The following is a 24,704-nucleotide window of genomic DNA, read 5'->3' as shown; positions in this document are numbered from 1 at the left end:
TTTCCAAAGCGTTGAATAAAAGCCCGAAGGTGATTAGAAGATTCTTGCGAGAGTAAAATAAGAAGAAAAAAATGCCCACACAAATCAACTAAAAGTCAGTGTACGAGTCAATAAAGATGAGTCCCGTTTAAACTTGAGATAATTTGAAGCGTTCCGCTGGAATGGTTTTAACTTTCGAGAATTCGTGCAAATTAGATTACAACAATCATAAAAAAAACTAAGTAAGTAAATAGTTTCAAGTTCAATAACCACTCTTCTCGAGTTTATAACCTAACTCCTTTTTTTTTACTGAGACGTCACGACGTTTTTTATGAAATGAACGGTGAGACATTACGATATGTATTTTCCATTCACTAGATGAGTTGGTTACTCTTCTCTCTCTTCTTCTTTTTTTCATATCTAACCTATTTAAAAACTCTACTACTCTAGCTTCGTTCGATAGCTTTTGAAAAGAATGAACTCACAAATAAAGTAAAATCTGATCAAATAATATATACAGTACATATATCTATCGTTGTAGCATACTGGTATATGGGCATTGGTCAGGTCACTGTGCGACATACGATATCGAAATGGTAGAAAAAAAAACTGGCGAACGGTTTCAAATTCAATAGGATAAAAATGTATTTTACAACAAAAAAGGCCAAAAGTTCATTTATCGATGTTCCCTTTTGCTGAAATGGCGAAAACCATTAGATGTAAAGATGTCAAAATTGAAAGATTTAGATATTTTGTAAAATAAATTTGTCTCTACAAAGGTTTTTAACAACTGGATGATGCGAAGATATATTTTTTTTGGAAAGAGGGAAAATTCAACTGCCCTGTGGGGAATCGAACCCACGTCCTTTCACTTTCCGGGTGAACGCCCTAAACCAGTGGTTCTCAACCGGGAGCCATATGGCCCCCTAGTGATACTGGAATACTTCAAGGGGTTCCACGGAAGAAAATGGAGAAAGGGGCCATGACAGGTCAGGTGGTTTGAAGGACTGTAGAGAGCTGAGAAGAAAAATTGAGGTGTGAAGAAATAAAGCTTTAATATTAGTGACTATACACTTACAGAATCCAATAAAACCACCCATAAAACAAGGACCGTCTTAGGGCATAGACCCACCCGGGCCTCACCGCGTACATTTTGCAACAACTAACATTTTGCCAGGATGGGTTTTTTGCAGGCCCCCCGGCTAGATATTTCAGACCCCCATCCCCTATATTAAATTTATAGTGTGAAAACAAAAAATTATGAAAACCATATCAGGCCCTGGGCTGCAGCTTTGTCAGTCCCACTCTTGTGAGGAGTCATACCCGCGGGGGCCTCTTGTCCATAAGTGACCCCACCTTATGATATTTTGTATTGCACAATTAATTTTTTAAATAAGTAGGAAATATGTAGGCTGTTTATTTCCAGCTAAGTATAGGACTACTATAGCATCACTTTGCCTGAGGCGGAGGGGGGCATGATGTTGAGACGGTCCTTAATAGAACTCAAACTAGAGGGGAGATCAATAAATTCTAGGCTAGTGGTCTAGAGGACAATTTTCTTTGCAAAATTTTCGTTCCGTATAAATTCACTGAACAAATATGTATAAAAGACCTTGCTTCTAGATGAGAGTTGAAGACTCTGGGGGTAAGACTGTGGAACCACGAGGAAAAAAATATGGTTCAAAGGGGGCTGCGTACAAAAAAACGTTAAGAAATACTGCCCTAGACCACTATACTACAGAGGCAACGAATATCGCAAGCTGTTAAAAACCTTTGTATGTATGGCGGAGTGACGTCATCTTCGGATAAGTCACCATCTGGTGGCTTCATCAGCAATTGTGAGCTTTGGCCTAAGTTGTGTCCGACCGTCCATGTACGATCCCGTTCAGTGCACACGAGCTCCAAGGAAAGATTGAGATATTAGTTGCCTCTGTAGTCTAGTGCGTTCACACGGAAAGTGAAAGGACGCGGGTTCGATTCCCCGCAGGGGCAGTTGAATTTTTCCTCTCTTTCCAAAAATATATCTTCGCATCAGCCAGCTGTTAAAAACCTTATGGATAGTAGAGAGTGACGTCATCCTCGGATAAATTTCTCTCGCATGCAGCATCCTCTGGAAGAACTCTTTCAAATAAATACGTAATTCGGTAACAAACAACCGCGTGCTGATTTCGCAGTGAGTGATTGCCATATATACGAGTACCAAACTTATATGGTAATATAAGTTTGTATTAGACACATCTCAGAGGAAAAACGCATAATTTCGAAGATATAAAAGTTACGATGAAAAATATTCAAAATCGTTTCCTCCTAAAATTTATTCGGCCGACACTTTACGAGATGACAATGAAATGTTTTTTCTATCATACCAATGGCGACAGCGTGAGAGAAAAATCGTGGGTATACAATGCATATTTCAGTCTGCTGGACGGATATGCGAGATGGCAGAAGTGCATGAATTGTAAATTGGTGTACTTGTGTGTGTGTGGATTGATTCTTTCTTTGGAAACGCCTTCCACTTCACACTGAACCATCTTAACGAACAAACTCACCTGGGCAGGCTGTCAAGAGTATCATGGACCCTGAGCCAAATGATTTTTCAGAGGCCCTACTTGGCAAATTTACATACTCTTTCTCGAAAATTTCAACACGATCTCATTGTGAGGCCCCTACTTTTATTGAGGCCCACGGGCAGTGCTCGGACGGGGGCCCATGCGTTAAAACGACACTGCACCTTTGCACGGCCCGGGAACGCCTCATGGTGAAAAGGGGGCGGGGTGAGCTTTTATGACCTTGCGTAGTAACTATAATTTATTGTGCGTGGGCAGCAAGGAAATTTTAAGATATTACAAAAACACTGTCATAAAATGCTCGAATTTCACAGAGGTGGGGGCGGCAAAATCCCTCTTGCCCCCTCCCCCCCCCCCCCAAATCTTAATTATGGTCCTAGTTGCGCTCGAAAATTCAAACTTCAGCTCTAATCGGAAATGTTAGGATCCATCTCACGATCTCCATTTTTGAAACTGCACTAAAAGTCACTCAAAACAGTCATTTCCTACTTCCACTGTGGAGACTGTTCTACGGGCTTCCGAAGGTATCATCACTTCATGTGAACAGCAGCGGATGTAACCAGGCATGCATAGATGATGATGGAAAAATCAGTACAACAAAATGTGTATTTAAGAAACTTCATTATATACTTTTTGATTTATTTATTTATTTGTCACAAAAAAAGAAGTCTATAAATTAAACAAATTTTACACAAAAATATACACTTATCAGTAGTTGAAATAGACCACCAAAGTATCAAGACTAGAGAATAATAAATGGCAATAAATAATACTGGAGGAAAATCAATAAAGAAATTGTTATACATCAACAAAATACATCATACATTTCCAGTACACTACTTCATATTTATTACATCCCTCTTTATTTTATACAAGCCTTGTGAAAAAATAATAATTTCCTTTCATACAAAAATCAAATCTACTCTATATTCACTGGAATAGGCTGGCACAATAAGCTCTGTAAATTTTCATGGATTCATGGGATGGTTTCACTGGACCAGTTATACCACTCTGAACATATGCCTCATAAATGTTGAGATCTTGCTTGCTCACAACAGGAGGAGTCACTGAATAAGCAGAATCTTTAGGAATGTAATTTTTCTGGAATCTGAAAGAACAAGCTCAAGGTCATGACTATCAAAATAAGATATGAAAAGGTAAAAAAACAGTGCTCACATCACCTTGTTCTCAGCATCAGAAATAATACAAATATAGTCATCAACCATTATAAGCAGGAAAAAATTGGTTACCAGTAACTTCAACAAGTGTGAAAATCAATCACAATAAGAGTAAAATACAAATAAATTGTTTTCATGTTTCATCTACTATAAAATTTGATTTTTTAAATCCCCATGTTTCTTCATTTAATTGTAATTATTAGGGCTCGGACTTTTATGCCCCTGAAGATGAAACGTTGTTGCTGATCGGTAAATTTATGTTTTTTTAACCTATCAGCAATGACATTTCATCTTTAGGGCATAAAAATCCGAGCCCTAGTAATTATCAATAAAATATCCTGTATATAAAAGAAAATTCAGATACACTGCAACTATTTTAGATGAGCAGTTATCTCACAATATAGGAAAAATTATAATTGCAAAAAAATACATCTTCATATAAAAAACTTTTTTTTTTCCTCATATATATAAATTTCATTTCCATATTTTTTTCGTTATCTTCACGATGTTTTTGATTGAAATGTTGCAATCCAGAACAAATGGAACAAATTTCCTATTTGTCCATATTAATATTCAGTTAGGTAAATTTTTTTATGCAGTCAGAAATATTTCTTAAAAAACTTTCATGAGTATTAACTGCTAACATTAGTTTTGATAAGTGAATTTCTGTGTTTAATCGAAAAATGTAAAATAATTTTAACAAGTCACCTGGCTATGACAAAATAGGGAATTATGCTGATTTACAGGCTAATTATTTCAATTTTGGAAAACTAATTAGTAATTATTTCAATTTTTTTTTATGGGTTAAGAACATGATGTGTGTGTGTGAAAAAAATCTGTTTCAATGTATTCATAAAAAATTTTAACCCTAGATAACTAAATATTCATCTAATAGACTACCTAATTTGTTACTGAGTAGCACTGACTTAAGTTTAGTTATCTAGGATTAATCAGGGAAAATATATTTTATTAGCTTCAAACATAAAAAATAGAAAAAGGAGAAAATAATTGGCCAGATGACTGGTTGAAAGGAAACAGTATACTCAAACTGAAAAAAAGGTTAATAAAACTCCAAAGTTACAAAAAGAGACACTAAAAACAAAACAAGCCTTACACATCATGGCTGCTAGGAACACTATTTCTTGATGAAACTTCAGACATACCGGAAAATTTCCTGATCTCTACAAATCTGAAAATCAATTATGGAATGACAGATTATCATTTGCATGCATAAAAAACACCATATGAATATAATGTGTAATGCACAAATTTAAATCTTTAATACAGCAATACCCTGACTTACATCATCTTACATTTATGTCGTTTCTGAAAGAAAAAAAATTCCAATTTTGAGCATTTCGAACAGTTTGAAGGCTCTTGACCAGTGTTTCCCAAAGTGGGCAATAACGATCCTTTGGGGGCGATGAAATTGTACAGGGGTGCCGATAAAAGCTACAGGTATAACATGGGACCCTATGGGTTCTCTCGAGATGGGGGGGGGGGAGATGAGAGGAAAAAGATTTCTGAAGAAGGAGGCAATAGAATAAAAAGTTTGGGAAACATGTTGTGTTGTTAAAGACAAATTTTTTCCCAAAAGAGTGGCATCAGAAAATATGAATGGATAAGAAAAAATAAAGAAAATTTGTAAATTTCTCCCCCTCTTCCCGAGGAGAGATGGGCATTAACATCTGAAAACTTTACCTCAACTTACGTCGGAAGTCTTGGAGAGAATTACTGGCACAAGTTGGGTATCACTGTAACCTTAAAATATATTATACTTAAAAAGAGAAACTACACCCCCCCCCCCCAATGCAGATAATTAAGACCGGTTAGAAAAACTATATAGACTACTTGCTTCATATTGATGATGAATGATTTTATAATAAAAGCTCATTAACAAATAATTTATTAATCATGTTTATGGTCAATAATTATTATTGATAGGAATTGAAAGACCATTGTTATTACTACATTGAAAACACAAAAAATAACTTCAAATTAGAAAAAAACTAAGTTAATGACTAATATACATGTATTAAACAGAAATCAAGGCCATCAAATTTTCTATCTTGACATGTATGTATGACCGCATGGGAATTCACTGGGACTAAAATGATGAAAACTTACATAAAAAATTATTTTTTCTCCTGAGACTTCAAGAGATATAGTTTTATTAGTAAGTAAAAGATAAAAAAATACGGTAAATGTATAATGATATAGCATATCATGATAAAATATTGGTTATGGCATTTATGTATTACATATTAAGATATTCAATATGTAAATTTGAAGTTACCTTTCATAAGTCTTCATATCTTTCTTAGAAGGATCTTTTGGTTCCATCCCATATACTTGTTCCATTGTTGAGAACCATCCCTTTTAATAAAATTTTGATTAATTAGCTACTAGAAGTGTAACACTTGTTATTTCAACTACCCTGATTTATGGTATTTATTTATGGTATTATTTGTATTGGTTTTAGTGATTGGTTTGATATAGTTGATCAATAAAATGTTCACAACTAAAAGGTGACAAATTCTGTTTTTTTTTTTTTATGTATTATTAAATTAGTTTTTGATTATGTGCCTTAAAGTAGAATTTTAGAAATGTAAATTTGCGAAACTTTAGATTACAAGTAACTTGGTTTACAAGTATTCACAAGAGGAACAAAAATTGTAAACAAATTTTAACTTGATAAACGAGCAAAAATTTTAAAAATTTCAAAAGATTTCAACTTTGTTTTTGAGATATTTCTTGTAATACAAATAGTACATACAATGTATACCAAAGCTTCCTAGATGAGAACTAGCCTATTAAGAGGGTTAGTGCATTTGTGTTGTCTCTGTCGAACATCAAGTGTATCACAACTAAGTCGGCAGTTTTCCCTCACTGCGAGTAAAGCTGTCTCAAGGAATTCAAGAGCCGGGTCCCAGTGTTTTTCAAGTCATCTTTTATTTTATCAGTGTAAGACCAAATTTAAAAAAAATACTCTATGCATATGTGTATTCATAAAAACCCCTTCAATAGTTTAGGGACCCCTCATTTGACTCGGATCTATTGGTTAAGACACCACTGACTACAGGATTGCCATTCATAATACAAGCCATGAAACACCATCTCATGTATTGATGCAAATGGGAATTTCCAAGTGAAACCATCACTCTTGTAGCCTACCAGTCTGAAAAATCCACAATCCTTTGATTTAAATTAGAATACAATTAAAAAAACAATTTTTGCTCAATACAATTGAATAAAACAAATTAACCTGCACTTTATATTTGAAAAGAATCATGGTTAGAATGAGGAAGATGGTTGTGGAATGATTCATTTGAATTCCCATTATTTCTTATGGTGAAATTCACCTCGATATACAAGTGTTTCAAATTACGAGTACATTCATGGAACGAATTATGCTTGCAATCCGTAGATTTGATAAAAGCCTATGATTCAAAATATAATGCATATGGGAAACACAGATACAAAAAAAAAATTAACCTTAACAAAAATTGACTCACAGAGAAACTGAATGATTGGTGGATTGAAGTAGCAGAACTTGTTTCTTCACTATTAAGGAACACAAAATCTTCATCACTGCTCGATTCACCACTTTCTGTTTCACTATTACCACTGGAAGCAGATGCTGTAGAAGAAATACCTGTAACAGATGGATTTGGTGGCTTTTCCCCAACACTTTCTCTTTTCTTACCAGGTCTGACGCGAACAGAAAATGGACTGTAGTCTGTTGAGAAATTTGGCATGACATCCCTGTAAAATATGAGTAAGTAATGAAATGTGTTATTACAACATACAATACAAGGTCAACAACTACAACAAGTAACATCGTTTAAATACTGGAGGGGAGGGTTGATCACGGACGATGGATACTGCAGCAATGACAAGATCTAGAATCGCCCATTCTAAACACAAATTTTACGGTAAACAAGGATGGTTAATGAACAAAAACTTACCTATTAAACTACAAAAATGCCTGATTAAGGTATATGTGTGGTCCAGCGCACTATACGCATCAGAGACATGGACCAGAAATGCAAAACGATTGGAAGCGCTGGAGATGTGGCGCTGGAAGCGCATAAGCTGGACACTGAAAAGGTCAAATTCACAAGTAATTTTCACCAAATCCTGAAAAGGATTAAATACAGAGGCCTACACTGGTTGGGACATGTTCTCTGTCGCAGCAGATTGCTACGAGATGCGTTGGAAGGCAGGATAATAGGGAAAAGGCTCAGGATTACCTGGATGTCAACGCTACTACATGGCACATAATGTACCAGCTATAACCAACTAAAGAACAAAGCTCAAGACAGAGATGAGTGGGGGCTGCTCACACAACATGGGGGCGAACCAGTCTTGGAAATAATGTATGATTGATGATAACGATACAATTTTTTTTCACTGCAATTTTATTTCATCATGTAAAAGCCAATGGTAATGTTTTATACAATGTTTAATATGAAAAAGCAAGTGCTGAAGAAACTCTGTAAACTATGTGCATTTTTGGTTAGGACATACCAAACTTCCTCACAGAGTAACCATTTTCTAAATACATACTGATAAATTTTACCTCACAGAATGATTCAATGAAAATGGCAAAAGATCAGTTAGGGTAGTCATTTCAAAAGGACGATAATGATCGAAAAATCCATCGACTCTTGGATCCAAAGGATGAGACTTTACGATTTCCAACACAGCTCCATCAATTTCTTTCTTGACTGAAAATATAGAATTTTTAAAACATCTTATAATTTATCCAAAATTGACATTGGTTTATTTCCAATGCTCTAATCTTAATAATTATAACAAAAAAAGTTTCACAAATATATTTTCTCATTCAGATTATATCAATGGATGTGTAAAGCAGTAAAAAAAGTGAGTATATAGAACAATTTTATTTCTCATATTATACGTTGATCTTTTAACTTAATTTTTTCCTTTACTTTCAGGGATTTTTTTCTCAAATATTTCAAAAAATTATTAAAGATATGGGATAAATCAAAATGCATGATGTAAAAATATCAGTGCTTATTCACTAAGATAAAGCAAAATGAACCAAAATAAAATCATCATGTAATCCAGAAAAGATTTTTGATGATCTCAAGATGTCAAACAGTTGTCATATAGTTTACACTTGTTATAACCACCCCACCTCACTATTCCATTAGAACGACCGGTAGGATAAGTCCCAAATGTTTTCATAGAATGACTATTATATATGTTTTACTTTCTATATAGTAACCCTCCTAATATAACGTTCATTTTCGACAGGACAAAGAGGAGTTGTTATATTGATCATCGACTGTTATTAGAGTATCATTTGTAGTAATTCAAAATTCCAATCAATTTCAGAATTGTTTACAAATATATAAACCTTACCTTCCATAGATGAGAGAGGCAAAGACATTCTAACTTCTTTATCCCACCAACAAGTATACCTGCAAATATATATGAAATGCTTATGATATACACATTTAGTTGACTTTATGACTTTTTTGGTAAATAATACAAATTTTCTGCTTCATAAATATCCATCTGAATATGGAGGTATGATAGGCATCACAATATAAACATATTTCAGTCTCATATGAAATGACAAATTGGTTTAGAGATAAAAATTCAGTAAAAAAAAAAAATTGTCCTAGAGTCAAGTAAATATGGTGCATCACTTACACCTATGAACTATGTCAAGGGAATAAAGGTTATAATTGACTTCATCCCTTCCCCCTATTTTTTCTACAAGGATGGAAAGGGGAGCATTTGTCCTAGTGATTTTGATTATCTGCTGCTTACTTAAGTACGTAAGTCCATGTTCTCTTGAGATATATATTTGATGTATCCTGACTCTTCCGTATTTGAAGAATTTGGACAGCAAAAATGCTACAATATATTTAATTGTTTCTAGGCAGGATTTGGCTTGGACATTTTTCAACCCAATGCGAAAAGCAATTTTTGGCTCTCTACAATATCTGTAAGCATGTCTCTTCTTCCCAATGGGAGAGGCTGACAAGATTCTAGCACAGAGGGCCAAGGATTGACTATATTTATCTAATTTTTTGCACTAAAAATTCAGCAGAAAATCAATGTAAAACTGTTGAATGTGCTGACAGTCGATGGGGGCATGTGTGTGCTTGTAAATGAAGAGTGAGAAGAGCTTATATTTTCAAAATTCATGTATAAATGTGTAAATAGAATCTCAAGCTAGTTTAAAAGGCATGTCAGTAGGATGTCTAAAATAATAGAATCTATATTTTTTGTTAATATTCCATAATTTTTTGTTAATCCATAATCAATTAATCAAAGACATTTCAAACTTACAGATTTCTATGACAGATGAGTTTTCCAGCTGCAACAGTATTGTGCAAGTAATAATCGGTTATGAGCTCCCACAATGCAACTTTTATTTGAGTAGGTTCATACACTCCCAGAAATAGATTTATTGCATTTTGTTTATCTGCATCTGCAGAAACAAAAGTGTTTTATCACACAGTGTGACTAATACATTCTTATTTTAAAAAACCTTTACTATATTGGATAAGTAACACTTTGAAACTTTAACTGTAAGTTAGAAATATTGATTAATCACACATGCTTTCATGCCAGTGCTAAGCAAGCAAGCTTTTAATAAAAAGAAAGGTACAATTTGACTTTAGATACAAATTTTACAAAATATAAATAAATTTACAAATCAAAGTCTAATCTAATAAAACAAATAAGAATATAAATTTAGTTGAAAAAAATCAACATCTGTTTACCTGAGAATGTGTTACTGTAATACCTGGATAATGTTTGCATAATATCTCTGGAATGAGAAGATAATGGAGCAATTTTACGATATGTTTTCACTCTGTGCACCAACTGAGATCCACCATACTGCAATGCAAGTGTATCACCATGATCTTCGTATAATTCTTCCAACATTCTGAAATTTTAGAGAAAAAATTTTTTGTTTTTAAAAAATACATTATACCCTTTTCACTCCACACAGAGTTAAGACCTGAGATACACATCACTATTTTAAATGGTTTTTAATGGTTCTTTTTAAAAGTTACAACCTGAAGTACACAGATGTGTAAATAACTCAAATGGTACTAGTAAAGATATTGATCCAATTTAATTAATTAAAAAAAAATTCTTTCTAAAGGGCATTTTGACATATAATAAACATAAATCAAAAAAATTTTAACAGTCAGTTTGGGCTAAAGTGTGAAGAGGATATTAAAAATTATCAATATTCCCTATGAAAATTTCAGTTAAAAATTATTTTGATACATAAAAAATAGCAAAAACTATATACCTAACACAGTCTGTATCAAATTCTAGTTCAGGGCTTTCCAACACACCAAGAGTGTAGAGCTAATGAAAAATATAAAATTATACATTAATTTAACACACATAAAGATCTAATTAATGTTGCAGGTAGAAACACAATCCTACATTACAAGTATTATTAAATTACTATGATATACTGAATTATAAAAATTGAGCTCATCATTACAAAAAATAACAATTTATAAAGTTACAAACAGGGGAGTTAAGTTGCTTGAATGTCTGATTTGAATTCAAAAAACAAATTTCGAAAAATTATGATAGGATTAAAAAATAAATGGCTAGAAAACAAAGAGTATCAAGTTCAAAAAAAAAGATTAGCAACAAGGGATGAAATTAAGTGAAACAATATTGTCACCTGAAAAGCCAAGGCTGCTTTTCCCAGTGCGAATTGAGCTGTGTTGGTTCGATCCAAGCAATCAACACAATTGACTCTTACCACACCAGTTTGCAATCTAGCACAGTTCTCAACTATGGAACCACCAATGAATTTCTTTGAACTATGTAATTTTTGACTAAAATAATCTGGCTGATTATGAAAAAAACCTGTTCTGCTTATCACAAAGTGTGCAACATTGGCCAGTCTGTTCATCACACTTGCTTCTTTCCTACATTTGGGAGGGAAATTAGAAAAAAAATTTAAAAAATAAAAAGTTGATACTTAAATGAAATAGTTTTTGAGATTAGAAAACAGCTTGAAGAAAATATCCAAAAAACTTCCATGTCAAAAAAAAATGTTTTATATAAATGACCAGTGACATATGATGGATTGTTGAGAAACACTCATTGTCAGATCAGAATAAAAATAATAAGTCATTTTTATTCTAATCTGACAATTGGTATTTCTGTCAATATTTTTTCCTACCCACTAAACAGTCAATCCTAACTCACAGTAGTTCTTTCATCTTCAAATTAATTTTTTGGTAAATCTTTATATAAACATTTTTAAGGGAGATAATTTTTTTTGTTTTTCACAATTTTTTTTAATAATCACCAGAACAAAAGAAATCATTTTGAAAAGTCAGATGCAGTAATAAAAAAAAAGCAAATATCTCTACATACACCTAATATATAATATACATAATCTTTACTGAAACCAAAAATAATTAATAGAGTAACATGCATATTTAAATAGAAATGCAATGCTAAATCGTTAAAAAACAATGGTGATTATATTGTAAAAACAAGAAAATTGGTAAATCTTAGTATTCAACAATGCAAGATGGTTATAGTAAAAAAGTTACTGAAACACCAGATAAAATAAAATGGAATTTACAAGAGAAGGCCTAAAATTGTGAGTATAGTTTCAACTTTAACAAACTTGCCATGTCAAACACTAGGATTTACCGCCATCTGTCTTTTACTTTACCATGTACATGCAACATGTATTTGAATAAAATTAAAGAATTTTTTCCGCAAACTTACAATTTATTTATATGAGCCATATCAAGACCAATATGTATGATGTGTTGATTTGGTGGAAGAAATTGGTTCAAGTATTCAATAGCTTCATAAAACTGCTCACTCAGTATACTCTCGTGCCTCTTTTGCTCTTTTTTCTTAACCAGATTCAGAACCACAATAGGGCTACCATATCGAAAGAGTAGCTCATTAAAATGTTGTCCAGCACAGAAGCAGAACGGATCTGCATTGTCCACTGTGATATAAATAAATATTTCAAACTCAATCCAAGAAACAAAACTGACAAAAAAAAATGGATGCATAAATCACACAAATTCTCTTTAGAAATAAATTTCTTAAAAAAGTTGATTATTTTTGCAAATATCCCATGCTTTTACTTCAAGGGCATAGAATTATCTTCCTAAGTATATAACTAAAATTAATTTTCTATCTCTCCATGGTATATGTTTGTTCCCAATACAATTCTATAATGTTTGGCCAATACCTTAAAACTTTGTCTGGGCTTTGAAATGGTTAAAATTGTCCAATAACAATGATTCTTTAGCTTCAATTTACTTTTGAAACATTTGTTTTGATTTTAAACAATAGAATTTTCAACATGTTTATCTCTTTACAATGGTTTGTCACTTCTTTAATGCTCCACATTAAAAGATGAAACATAAGGTAGCACTAGATATTTCTGCTCTCTGTGCTAGTAATATATATATACACACATATACACACACAAGAAAAAAAAATAGAATTAAAAAGGAGTAAAAAAAGCATTTTTCATTCCACTTTTTTCTTGTCCAACATGTTTTTGAGACAGCAGGTGTTGGAGAACAAGGGTTGGCATTTTTAGTGCAATCAGGAATAGGCACCCTTCAGAAATGCCAACTTTTTCTTGAAGAATGCATGGGGTCTTCCCTGATGACAACCCACTGCATATAGGTTTTATTTCACTCTTGCATAAATTCCATCTTATATTTTTTTTTCTTCAAATAATTACTTTTCATCTATATATAATTTTTGACTTAAGATTTTATGATTCTTCTCACTTGGTGATTCCATTGATTTTGTGATAAAAGCAAATAGTGTAGATACCATTTGATATTGTAGTACTCACGAGTAATAGGTGGTTTTGGCACCATTTTAGAGATGTCCTGAGACCAATGAGAAGGAATGGATCCCCTCAGCTGAACAAAAGAAGTGAAGTGGCCCAATGTCAATGAAGACAAAGATGAGTCATATACTATCTGTTCTGTCTCGACTTCGTTTGCAACATCACCCTAATTTAATGGTGAAAAAAAAAAGCTTTGCTGTCAATCATACTTGAGGAAGATGTATTTCACAACTGTACATAAAATTTCATGAATATTCATATGAAAATTTCTGTAATTTAGCAAAAAATTGAAATTTGTACATGTTTGGAAATTTTTCAGCTTAACTTTATAAAGTAAACTTTAACTCAGTCAGCATAGTTTTCCTCCCTCCCTTACTTCGTTAAACAAGCTAGGAAGAATCTCCCTTACAATTAAATGAAATGTACAATTTCTCTATCAGTAATGATGATACATAGCTCTATTGAAACACTTGTCCCATAAAATAAAAACCAATAATCAAAAAAAAGCAACAAATGCAATGTATTTTCCTTCAAATAGTATTGTCAACATTTTTTAACAAAAAACAATCTTGATTTTGCAATGATTGAATGCTGAATAGTTGCATTCCTTGCTAAAACATGTAAAATATTGCTCAATTATGCATCAAGCAAAAAAGGTATAATGATTTATAAATATCTAAAAAAAATAAATAAATAAATAAGCGCTGTAGGTGTTAATGAATACATATTAGATCTCACCTTGTCGTTGCAGCCTCGTTTTAAAAATCGAGTTCCTGCAAATTTCCGTGACCGCCTTGCAATTAGAGTAAGATAAATTGGGCGACCATAAACATTTATGTCTTAATAATGTCAAAGATGAATTTTTGGAGCAAAAATATCAAACTGATTTCAATATTTTAAAAGGTAATTTCACAAAAATGCACATGAGGATTTGGAGAAATAACTTCTGAGAAAAAAAAGGATACTCGACTGCCCAACAAAACCATGAGTAATGTGCAATAGCCAGTCTGAGTGGAGGTCAACAAATTCTAGAAGATAGGAATTCCAGACAAACTTTGAGTTCGGCTTTGTCTTTATACCATAGTGGACACCTGAAGAAAAGAAAAAAATTTCAATATGGATTGATTAAAAAATACACACACATAGTCTTAAATATGACATGAAATGGCATAGTATTCATGTAATATAAGTTGCGAATTCAAATTTTAACTTCAGATGAATGAATTCATATCAGTAAATTTAACTTGAATTAATAGATTGCAGGAATCATGAACAAAATAACAAACCATCAAAATGTTAATACAGTATAGTACTTAAATCATTACAACACAATATTTCTTTTCAGCCTATAAAATTTCAGCCTTTTTCAATATAAAATTTCAGAGTTGAAATTTTCCAGTGCACACAAAAGAATTATATACACTATTTTACACACTGTCATGCCATGTATAGAAAAAGCAGATACACACAGGTAAAAAAATTACAGGGTACTGGAAACACAAAATTTGTAAACACAATTTTTTCTGCTTAGCTAATGTATCTACATCATTGTCATGATGAGTCATGACAAAAATCAGATGTCAGATACAAATTCAATAAGTTCTTGAGCAAACTGAGAGCTTTTATTTACTGAACACCCAAATATTCACCAATTCTTGATATTTCACCAGTCTTGTGATAGAAAGAATTAAAGTTACAAGATAATTGAAACCCCATGAGGTAATCGTATGATAAGATTTTTAATTCCGAAAAGGAATTTAAAAAATAATAATAAAATCAGTTGAAGTTAACAAACTTGATTCTCTGGTTGTTGATGTGAAATCTTCGTTACATCTAAGCTCTGACCAAATACCACTCTCGCTAGATGCTGATACATTCAAATTTGATTTCGATCCACCTTTTGCACCAGTGGGTGTGTCAACCTATAAGGCAAATTACAAATTACATTGAACAAAAATCATCAAAAACTTCTGAAAATAACTATTCCAAATGAGATGGAAAAATTTACTTTCTGTCTTCATGTAAGTTATCCATTGCTCTATTAGACATAACCTTTTTTTTACTCGTGTGCAAAATTAAGAGAATTAGCACATTATGCCAAATTTCTGAAAAACGAATGAATAGATTTGAATTAAATTTTGTACGAATGCACCGTTAAAACAGAGAAAGAGATGTACTGTACAAAAGTCCTAGTACGCACGCATGATTGCCAGTACAGCTCATCATTTCAGGAATGTCCAAAATCCACATTGCGAGATAAAAGCGAAAGAGTCTAATAAGGGGTATGGTCCCCTCTCACAGTCAGGCAAGTCGCACAGTGCGATGGCATACTGGACACAAGGCAGTTGAGGAGTCTGAGACAATCTGTCCCACTCCTGCAGCAACACATTTTTCAGTTCTGGAATTGTTCTCGGAGGGGGATGGCCAGATGCTATTGCCCTCCCAATAGCATCCCAGACATGTTCTATATGGTTTAGGTAAGGAGATCTGGCTAGCCAATGAATACGCTGAATATTATCACTTTCCAAATAATCGTTGACTAGATGAGCCAGATATGGATGAGCATTGTCGTCTGTGAACAGGAACCGAGGGCCCACAACGCCTCTCAAAAATCAAACATAGGGCTTTATAGATATAGAAAGATCTCCTTTCTACATCTCCTAGCAGTCAGGGACCCTCTATCAAACACAATGGAGGGGGTGAGTGGCCGTCCAAAATGATGCCTCAAATAGACACAATGTGCACATTCTCTTAATTTTGCACACGCGAGTGCATTTATTCAATTGGTTGAGAGAGACCCTTGTATTCAAACCAAACAGAAAATAATAAATGAAAATTTTTATTCATATCCCTCCTCTGAATCCCTTAAGTTTTTCAAATTTCGAAATCCATGAATAAAAAATAAAATATACTTGATGACTACAAAAAACTTTCATTTCCTAACCTTAAATGAATATTTTATTGTTATTTTGATACAAATAAAAGAACATGAAAAAAAAAAATTTATGCTGGTAAATACTAATAAAATTAGTGTGGGTGAAAAATACTGTCAATACTCATTATAACGAATCCACATTTTTAATAACCATTCCATTACAACGATCAGTAGGACGAGTCCCAAAAATTCTTGTATAATGACTGTCTTCTATGTTGTTCTTTTCATATAATGACCACTCGATACTATGTCAGTTTTTGATGGAAAGATTGGGGCTGCTATAACAAGTATCTACTGTACAATGACCGGATAACATTATAAATACATAATACTAAACAATAATATACAGTGAAACCTGTCAAAGACAGCAGTGTATGAGAAGGAAACTTGTCTTAAATGGAATAGAAAAATAATCTAGTGGATAATTAATGCTTTTTCAATCATAGGGAAACCTCTTTAAGATGGAAACTTCTTAACAAGGAAACATAAGGCATATTTAGTCAAATTTTAGCTAAAAACCTGCTGAAATAGAAAGAATTTTTGGCCAAGTGGAAATTTTTCCTTTTGGATGGGAGGAAGTCGTAATGAGCCCTATTTTGTTAGGAAACTCTTTTACTTCTTCGAAAAACTTATTATCTATCTGAACTGGTTCTGGAAGTAAAGGTGTAGGATTTAAGTGGAAATGGGTTTACTATTCAAAATTTAATAAAAGCCTGTTTAACATTTCATCTATGATGGAAATGGTAGCTTTTGTTAGAAAGTACTCCTGCATGTCATGGGAAAATGTGGATAATTTTCATTTAAACTAGTTCGGAAGAGAAATGTTCGCAAGGAAGACTGAATTATTGTTCACAATTTAGCGATACCGTGTTTTAGCATTTTATTCTGTGTAGAGCTGACAACCAGCCACAAGAAGCACACATTTAAACACAGAAATGAAGGTCATAGAGACAAGAGAAAAGCAAAATTTAAGTGAAACAGAGATGCAGAATCTTTCTTTGGCAAACGTTATTAGTTGTTAATCTCATTGAAACTATTTTTAAGTAGGTACACAATTCCTCAAAAAAAAATTTTTTTTCTTTTCAAATATTAAAAATTTTTCACTTTTGACAAAAATAAGTGTTCATTCTATTGCTATTTAGGAGAAATTTTTATATGGAAGTTTAACTATTAGCACATTAAATATGAAATTTCAAATGTATAGAAATTCGAAACAGCCAGAGCCATAACTAGGATTTTTGGCACCCAAGAGACGAACTTGATTTTTACCCCCCCCCCCCCAATTTAAAATTTGGTAATTTTATAATAGTTTTCTTTGTTTCCACCTGAAATATGCCACCCCCCTAAATTTTTCTGCCCGGGGCAGTTGCCCTCCCCCCCTCAGTTCTGACCCTTGAAACAGCAAAGATGAACAAATTCAAAATAATAACATGCATGTCTCTGTTTCATACTCGCCAATTTATAGTAGTTATGGTGATATTCTCAAAATTTAAGTTTCGCAAAATGAAAGAAATAAAGCATTGCATAAATTTTTGAGTGCACCTTTATAAACAGAAACCTATCTGGAATGGAAAATAATTTCAGTCTCTTGATGATCAGTTTTACACTGATGTACATACAAATTTATGACAACAAAAGAGTGAAATTTATTTTAAAAATTTGCATATTGCATCATAGATAATTTTAAAAATTTAATATGCTAGAAAAAAAAATTAGCATGATACAACATCAACACATAAATTCAACTATTAAGTTACTTAAGAATTACATTAGCAACCGAGAAAAGAATGATAAATTAGTATTGTTAGTGATTTCTGGTGGTAATGTATTATAGAATTTTGGAATAAGATAAGTAAAATATTTCTTCAAAGTGAACTAATAGTAGTGAAACATATTATTCAGTTCATTCGAAGTTAGAGATGTGTGTGTGTGTGTGTCCCACCCAAAAACTATGCTCTTAATCCATAATTGAAACCAGAGTAAATATATACTAAAATCTGTTTATTATCCTACAGCAAAAATTTATCATTCTAAAACAATTTGCATCATTTTTAAAATTAAACTAAACCAGCAAAGATGAGTTAACTGCTGAAATTAGGCTAGGATGGAAAAATTTAATATGTTTGTATGTTACATTTTATCATTTAAATATATATATATGTATTATGGTTTAAAACTAGCTTCATTAATTTATGTTATTTCTTGATCTAATATTTGGTCATAAAGTTTATAGTTTTAATACTTGACACCACCTGCAAGCTTTCTAAAAAGTTGTCAGCAACCTCTTCAGAGTTTGCTTCAATTGTGTTCAGCTGAGGATTCCAGAATGGCACACTTTTTACTTGCTCAGCATCTTGAGAGACATTTAGGGAGGAGAGTTCATTCATTGGAGCCATGTTGTACTGAAGTGTATGAGATATATCATAGCTATAACTGCAACCAAAAAAAGTGGAATAAAAGTATCAGTCAATGGGGCAGAACTAGAAAGATTAGTGCAGTTGTCAAAATGATTTACTGGTAGGTAGGAAATATTAATTTCCAAAATACCATAACTCACATTTTTTGAAAAGGAATTTATGAGTTTTTATGGACATTTTACAAATTTTACTACTGTCATTATGAAATCTGCAATTTGCAAATGGTACTTTTTTTGCATCAACTTAACCCTTAAGCTGCCCAAATAATCAGAAATATACTTTTCTGTACATGAAAGAAAAATATTTTGATGTCAGATATATATACATTAAACTTACAGAAACGAAAAAACATACCTGAAGTAAAAATTACTAGAAAGGTCCATACTTTGAAATAATTTCACATACCTTGAAAAGAAAATAAGACAGTGATTTTTTTCCCTACTATAGTGCGTCAAATATTCAATGAATGCTATCATCTACTGAATTTAGTTCTAGAATAGGAAAAATTAATAAATAACAATGATTTTCTCTTGCTAAAACAGGTGGAAATAGATTTTTCTTTTACAAAAACATTGAAATTATCTTTTTTCACATAGTAACATAGTACTGAATATTTTTGAAAAAAAAATTATTTGAAAACAATTGAACCTTCATAACATATTCCTGACTATCAATTTTTTTGAAGATTAAGAATGCAACTTGAAATGAAGAAAAAAAAAGCTCAAAGATTATGATTTTCTAAAAATATCTATCAAAAGTATACTTTTTAACTCATTTTTAGGAAATCAAACAAACTAAATTTTACAAATTGTATCTTAGAATGAGGCAAAAAAAAAGTGAGATAGATGATAAATATTATTTTAAAAATATCAAAATATTTTTTCTTTTAATTCTAAATGATCATAAGTTTAAAATCACATAAATATTGATATCAAATTTTTATTGTACTTTTTCCAAGCCTTATTACGCATAGATATTTTCATTATTAGACAGGCTAAAATTTCACTTACAATAATGACTTTATTGTGTTAACAATAAACTTACTTAGCTTCTTGTGGATGCAAAGACTTTTCACCTTCATTAGGAATATAAACCATACAAGTGTCTTGGATTTTAAAAATTGTATGATGTCCAATGATAGCAACTCTTTTTCGCTTGGTGATCATTATGATATAATATCCTTCCAAGAACCGAACAAAACCTGAATAAAAATATCAAAAGTTCTGTCTAAATTCACATATTGTTATTCTCTCGCATGCAAACACATGATATTATGAACACATGCATGTTGTAAGGCAAAGAAAAAGTACAGTGAAAGTGTAATATAACCAATCACTTTATCTAATGTTAGTCAAATTTATAACATTTGTTCCAATGAAAAGCATGAAATATCCGGATGTGTGTGAAGCATAGTATAACAAGAGGTCACTGTACAATAATGATGAAAATAACAAACCTCAAGAATTATGTTTATAAATTTGACAAAAAAAATTTTTTATTCTTAGAAATAGAACTTATAAATTCTTTAAATAACATCCATATTACCTATAATAGATACATAGAAAATAGGTAAAAAAACATCACTTAACTTTGGGAGCATCAGTATATTAGCTTCCGATGCAAAAGTTATACATAAAAAAATTTGAGGAATATATATCTGAAAATCAACATTCAAAAAGAAAAGACTAAGATAAGAAAACTGTAAATCAGAAAATATTTACCAATAAGTCCAAAAGATGAGATTGCCCGATTTGAATCACTAGTAAATTTCTGGCCTTGCTTGGAAGTATTTTCATGATCAATTCTATTCAATAAAGCCTTTATTTCTTTCTTGTTGTACTCAACCTGAAAGAAAAACTTTTTCATTCAATACAGGGAAAAAACACACTCTTATACAAACATTCATGAAAACTGTTTTTGTACTTGTAGGGTTTTAAATATTCAAGTCTTTGGATGCAACTAGGTCATTGAAATTAAAATACTGTATTTCTTGGCACAAGCACCACAGGGCCAATAAACATAGAAATATATTTTTGAGCTTAATGTTAGCAGTACATTACTATACCTGCCATACTTCTCTGGGATAAAATTTAACCACCAAATAATTCAAAGCTTTTTGACAAATCCCAGGTGTACATGGCAACTAAAGAATTTGAATTGGCCCCTTAATTTTTTTTTTTTACATGTAATTGCTAAGTCTGAGGACAAATCAAAATTTTTGAAATTCGCATGAAAACTTCCAATAACATAATCAAATATCACCAGGTCCTCAACCTTAAAAAAATTATTTTCACAATTTTTCTTCAAGAAAAAAATATTCTTGGCTCCTGAAAATATGACTGGAGCCTAATTTTCTTCTTCAATTTATTAAGCCCTGATTTGGTTACTGTTACTGAGAAAATGGTTGTTAAATAGTAATTCTTAACACAGTCAATGCTCATTATAGTGACCCCATGTCATAGCAACCCTTCCATGATGAATCCCAAATGTTTTTATAATTACAACAAGTATCCTATGCATTTTCTTTCCTTTCAATATAATGGCCAGCTGATATAATGTGGGTTTTCAACAGAATGATGGGGGGGGGGGGGGTGTCATTATAACAAGCATTGAATGTAGTTGAAATGCAATTTATTTGGAAATACAGTAAAATCTTGATAATTCAGCACAATGAAAAAAATGCTGAAATCACCAGATTACTGGAAATCAATTGAAAAAGCACATTAAATAGTAGCAACTTCTGTGTAGTGACATGTTTTCCTTTTCTTCGCTCAAAGAAAACCTGCCTAAAAAATGCTTACTGGATGGGACGGATTAGCATATGTTCGTATTATTGAGTCTACTGTATATAATAATAATTATAAAATAATATTTTATTTTAATTTACTGTATATCATACAATAGTCATACAAATACAACAATGCCATACAACAATCATGGCCATTTTTCTAAGGAATTTTTCTTTTTGAGAAATGAAAATTAACTTAGGCACCACATCAGCATAAGCATTGCAAGCCTCAAAAATTATGTTTTTAAACATTCAAGCACTGCACAAACATATTAATGTTGTTACATATAAATACATATATGTATATTAGATCACTCCCACACTTTGATGATTGTGATTATCACCCTTCTTCCATACGTCCACCCCCCAAAGCAGAATGAGCCAAAATCTATGAAGTACGTCGCAGAACAATTAGTGCTGCTGGAGAACAATTTGGAAGAATTTTAAGAAAAAGTGCAAAAAAACATTATTACATGTATAGGGATTTTTACCACAGAACAATTCCAGTCAGCTAAGGGCTTATCGCAGAACAGTGCTAAACATTCTGCTTTGGGGCGTCCACCTATGTGCACGAAATGTATTATATCATAAAAAACAATGCATTTGAAAAGCTCACCTTGTCATCAATGACATGAAGCTCTTTCCGTGTGGTGCGATCGATCTTCAGGACCCTAAATTTACTTTGAGTGTTGTTGGATCCAACAAGATGGAAATGCTGAAAATATAATTTAAAAAGTTAAATTATTGACATGAAATTTTATCTTGTGTGTGCTATGTGCAGTGTCATAACTGGGATTTTTTTCAGGGGACGCAACTAATATATTTTGCCACCACATTCAGTGTAAAATTTCATAACAATGTTTTAATTAACAAAATTTTCCACCCACTCAAGATTGCCCCATTTCTGGCTCTGGCCATGTGTATGATACATGGCCATGTTTATTATGATATAAATACAGTGAAACTCCAACAACAAGATAATGATACAATATATGATAACAATATAATGAAATAAAATATAATGACACTTGAGGGACCGGAGGAAACATCATTATAGGAGAAATACAAGGAAATTTCAGTTTACGTGTGATTTGAAAGAAGAGCGAAAGTTTTGAATAAATTTTGACTTGATATAAGTAGCAGTGCCTTGAAAGACAAGCAAAAATTTTACAATTTCTTTAACAGATTTTGACTTGATAAACTACATATTTCTCTCAATATGGATAACACTTATGCCAAAGATAAGTACAACTCTGGTCTATCGCCATGGGCAATTCACAACCAAATCAGTTGTGTCAGAAGTGTGTTTACACCTAACAATCTTAAGGCGTATTTAGTGTTAAGCTTGAGTTTTATTGCTGCCGTCTGTTTTTAAAACTGAGTGAAGTGTAATGATTGAGTATTTTGTAGCATTATAGGCCTGTTGCTCTATTTGCATGACTTTTTAACGGGTATATCAACTTACATTCATGACTCAAAGTTGAGGACTACCGCAAACCAACCACCACAGGTTGGACCCTGAGGCCTCATCTGAGTCTATCACTATGACCATATGACTGCACAGCAGCTATATGATGACAACTAAAATGCCAACAGTCCCTTCCATTGTGAGCAAGGTCATCCTAACATGTTAAGGGGAACAGGCTCAAACATTTCTCCAAGCTTTTTTATTATTTTAATAGAAAATCGAAATAGAATATATATATATATATATATATTGTATGCACATGTGTATTAACAAAAACATACAATAGTTTAAGAACCTTTGTTTGATTTGGACATAAATAACATATCATTAAGAAAAAAGTAACATAGACATCATTGTATAGAACAGGGGTTCTCAAACTGTGCGCCGCCAACAGAGTGAAGGTTTTTGCACTGCGATTCTTTGTTAAACTGCTCTGGAGAGCTTTGATTGACGTAAGAGGTGCCACAGGTGGAAAAAATTTAAAAACACCTGATACAGACAATTTATCATTACAGAGGGTATTGTTATCAGGGCCACAGCTAGATGATTTGTCAGCTGGAGTAAGCATTTATTTTGGCACCCCCCCCCCCATGTAATGTAGAAGTAGTTAAAGGGTGAATTCGGCACCCCTTCTCTAGTCCAGCACCTGAAGCACCAGACTCGCCTGCTCTTCCCCTAGTCGCAGCAACCCTTATTATATAGGATTTTTCCAATTAGGCAATTTCCAATTCACTGCAGCATGTTTTCTTTGAGCTTGATTTTTGCATGGTCAAGTGGGGGGATTTGCTTATGGCACCTAAATTTAAAAACAAACTATCTTCACTGACCAGCAAAACATTTTTTATTTTGGAGGAAGTGAGAGGAGGGATTGGGCATCCTGATGCTGGGTTTGCTCAGGGTCTCGAGTCAAAATCAGGCCCTGTGTATATCTGCACAAACTAATAACATCGAAAACTTTCTTGGTTATAGTCATTGTTCATTCGGTTTTTAAAATACATAGAAAGAAAAAGGTCATTGTATATAACTCAAAAACAAAGTTCGCGTGTTTAAGTTGGCAATAAAAGACTTTATTTTTATTTCTTTTCGACTTAATCTTCATCTTTTCAATACTTTATTAATGTCAAAAAATAATAATATATAAATAATAATAAAAAACTGCTTACGGATTTCGTTTTGTAGAGAACGATTTTCTGTACACAACTAATTATAGGATGTACAAAAAAATTTTTGTTATTAGTCATTTTCTCTGACAACGGAATCTTCACAGTTTCCCGTTATGAAATCGAATCAATCAACATCTAAACTAAACTCACAAAAAAATCAAATCAAATCAAAAATCAATCTAAATCAAATACAACGAAAAATTTATGCATAAATAATTTTCAATCGAAAATACCTATTTCATGTCACGCACTGTTTGTTTACATTTTTTGGGATATTGTCGCGGTTACAGTCACAGAAAGAAACCGAAACTGCTTACATCATTAACTTAAAAACGATGTTTAAT

At 32.3% G+C, this 24,704-nt stretch overlaps 1 protein-coding gene across 1 annotated transcript; it reads right to left on the bottom strand.

Annotated features, from left to right (window-relative positions):
• Positions 1–3,157: 3,157 nt before the first annotated feature.
• Positions 3,158–24,639, bottom strand: FIG4 (polyphosphoinositide phosphatase FIG4). Its single transcript, XM_089243944.1, has 21 exons — positions 24,361–24,639; positions 22,346–22,444; positions 20,663–20,786; positions 19,986–20,142; positions 19,296–19,346; positions 18,777–18,957; positions 15,385–15,511; positions 14,555–14,680; positions 14,328–14,428; positions 13,593–13,755; positions 12,491–12,722; positions 11,424–11,673; positions 11,034–11,092; positions 10,492–10,658; positions 10,055–10,196; positions 9,116–9,174; positions 8,307–8,454; positions 7,240–7,489; positions 6,021–6,100; positions 4,839–4,913; positions 3,158–3,654 (listed from the first exon to the last, which is right to left on the bottom strand). Exons 1-21 carry the CDS (start codon positions 24,436–24,438, stop codon positions 3,477–3,479), a joined length of 2,847 nt encoding a protein of 948 aa, XP_089100070.1. The 5' UTR covers positions 24,439–24,639; the 3' UTR covers positions 3,158–3,476.
• Between the last annotated feature and the right edge of the window lie 65 nt (positions 24,640–24,704).

Source organism: Pholcus phalangioides, unplaced genomic scaffold (genome assembly GCF_987345545.1).
Source record: "Pholcus phalangioides strain wild (caught in Gottingen) unplaced genomic scaffold, Ppha-v1.0 ptg000015l_1, whole genome shotgun sequence".
Classification (NCBI taxonomy): domain Eukaryota; kingdom Metazoa; phylum Arthropoda; class Arachnida; order Araneae; family Pholcidae; genus Pholcus; species Pholcus phalangioides.
This window is presented reverse-complemented; position numbering and strand designations above follow the sequence as displayed.

Excerpts from the sequence above, each read along its gene's own strand:
- FIG4 (XM_089243944.1), bottom strand. The coding sequence starts at position 24,438 with ATGACTAATAACAAAAATTTTTTTGTACATCCTATAATTAGTTGTGTA. Across the intron at positions 12,723-13,592 it reads GCCAAAACCACCTATTACTC|TGGACAATGCAGATCCGTTC; the intron begins GTGAGTACTACA and ends TTTATATCACAG. Across the intron at positions 6,101-7,239 it reads ACCAATCATTCAGTTTCTCT|GGATGGTTCTCAACAATGGA; the intron begins GTGAGTCAATTT and ends TTTTATTAAAAG.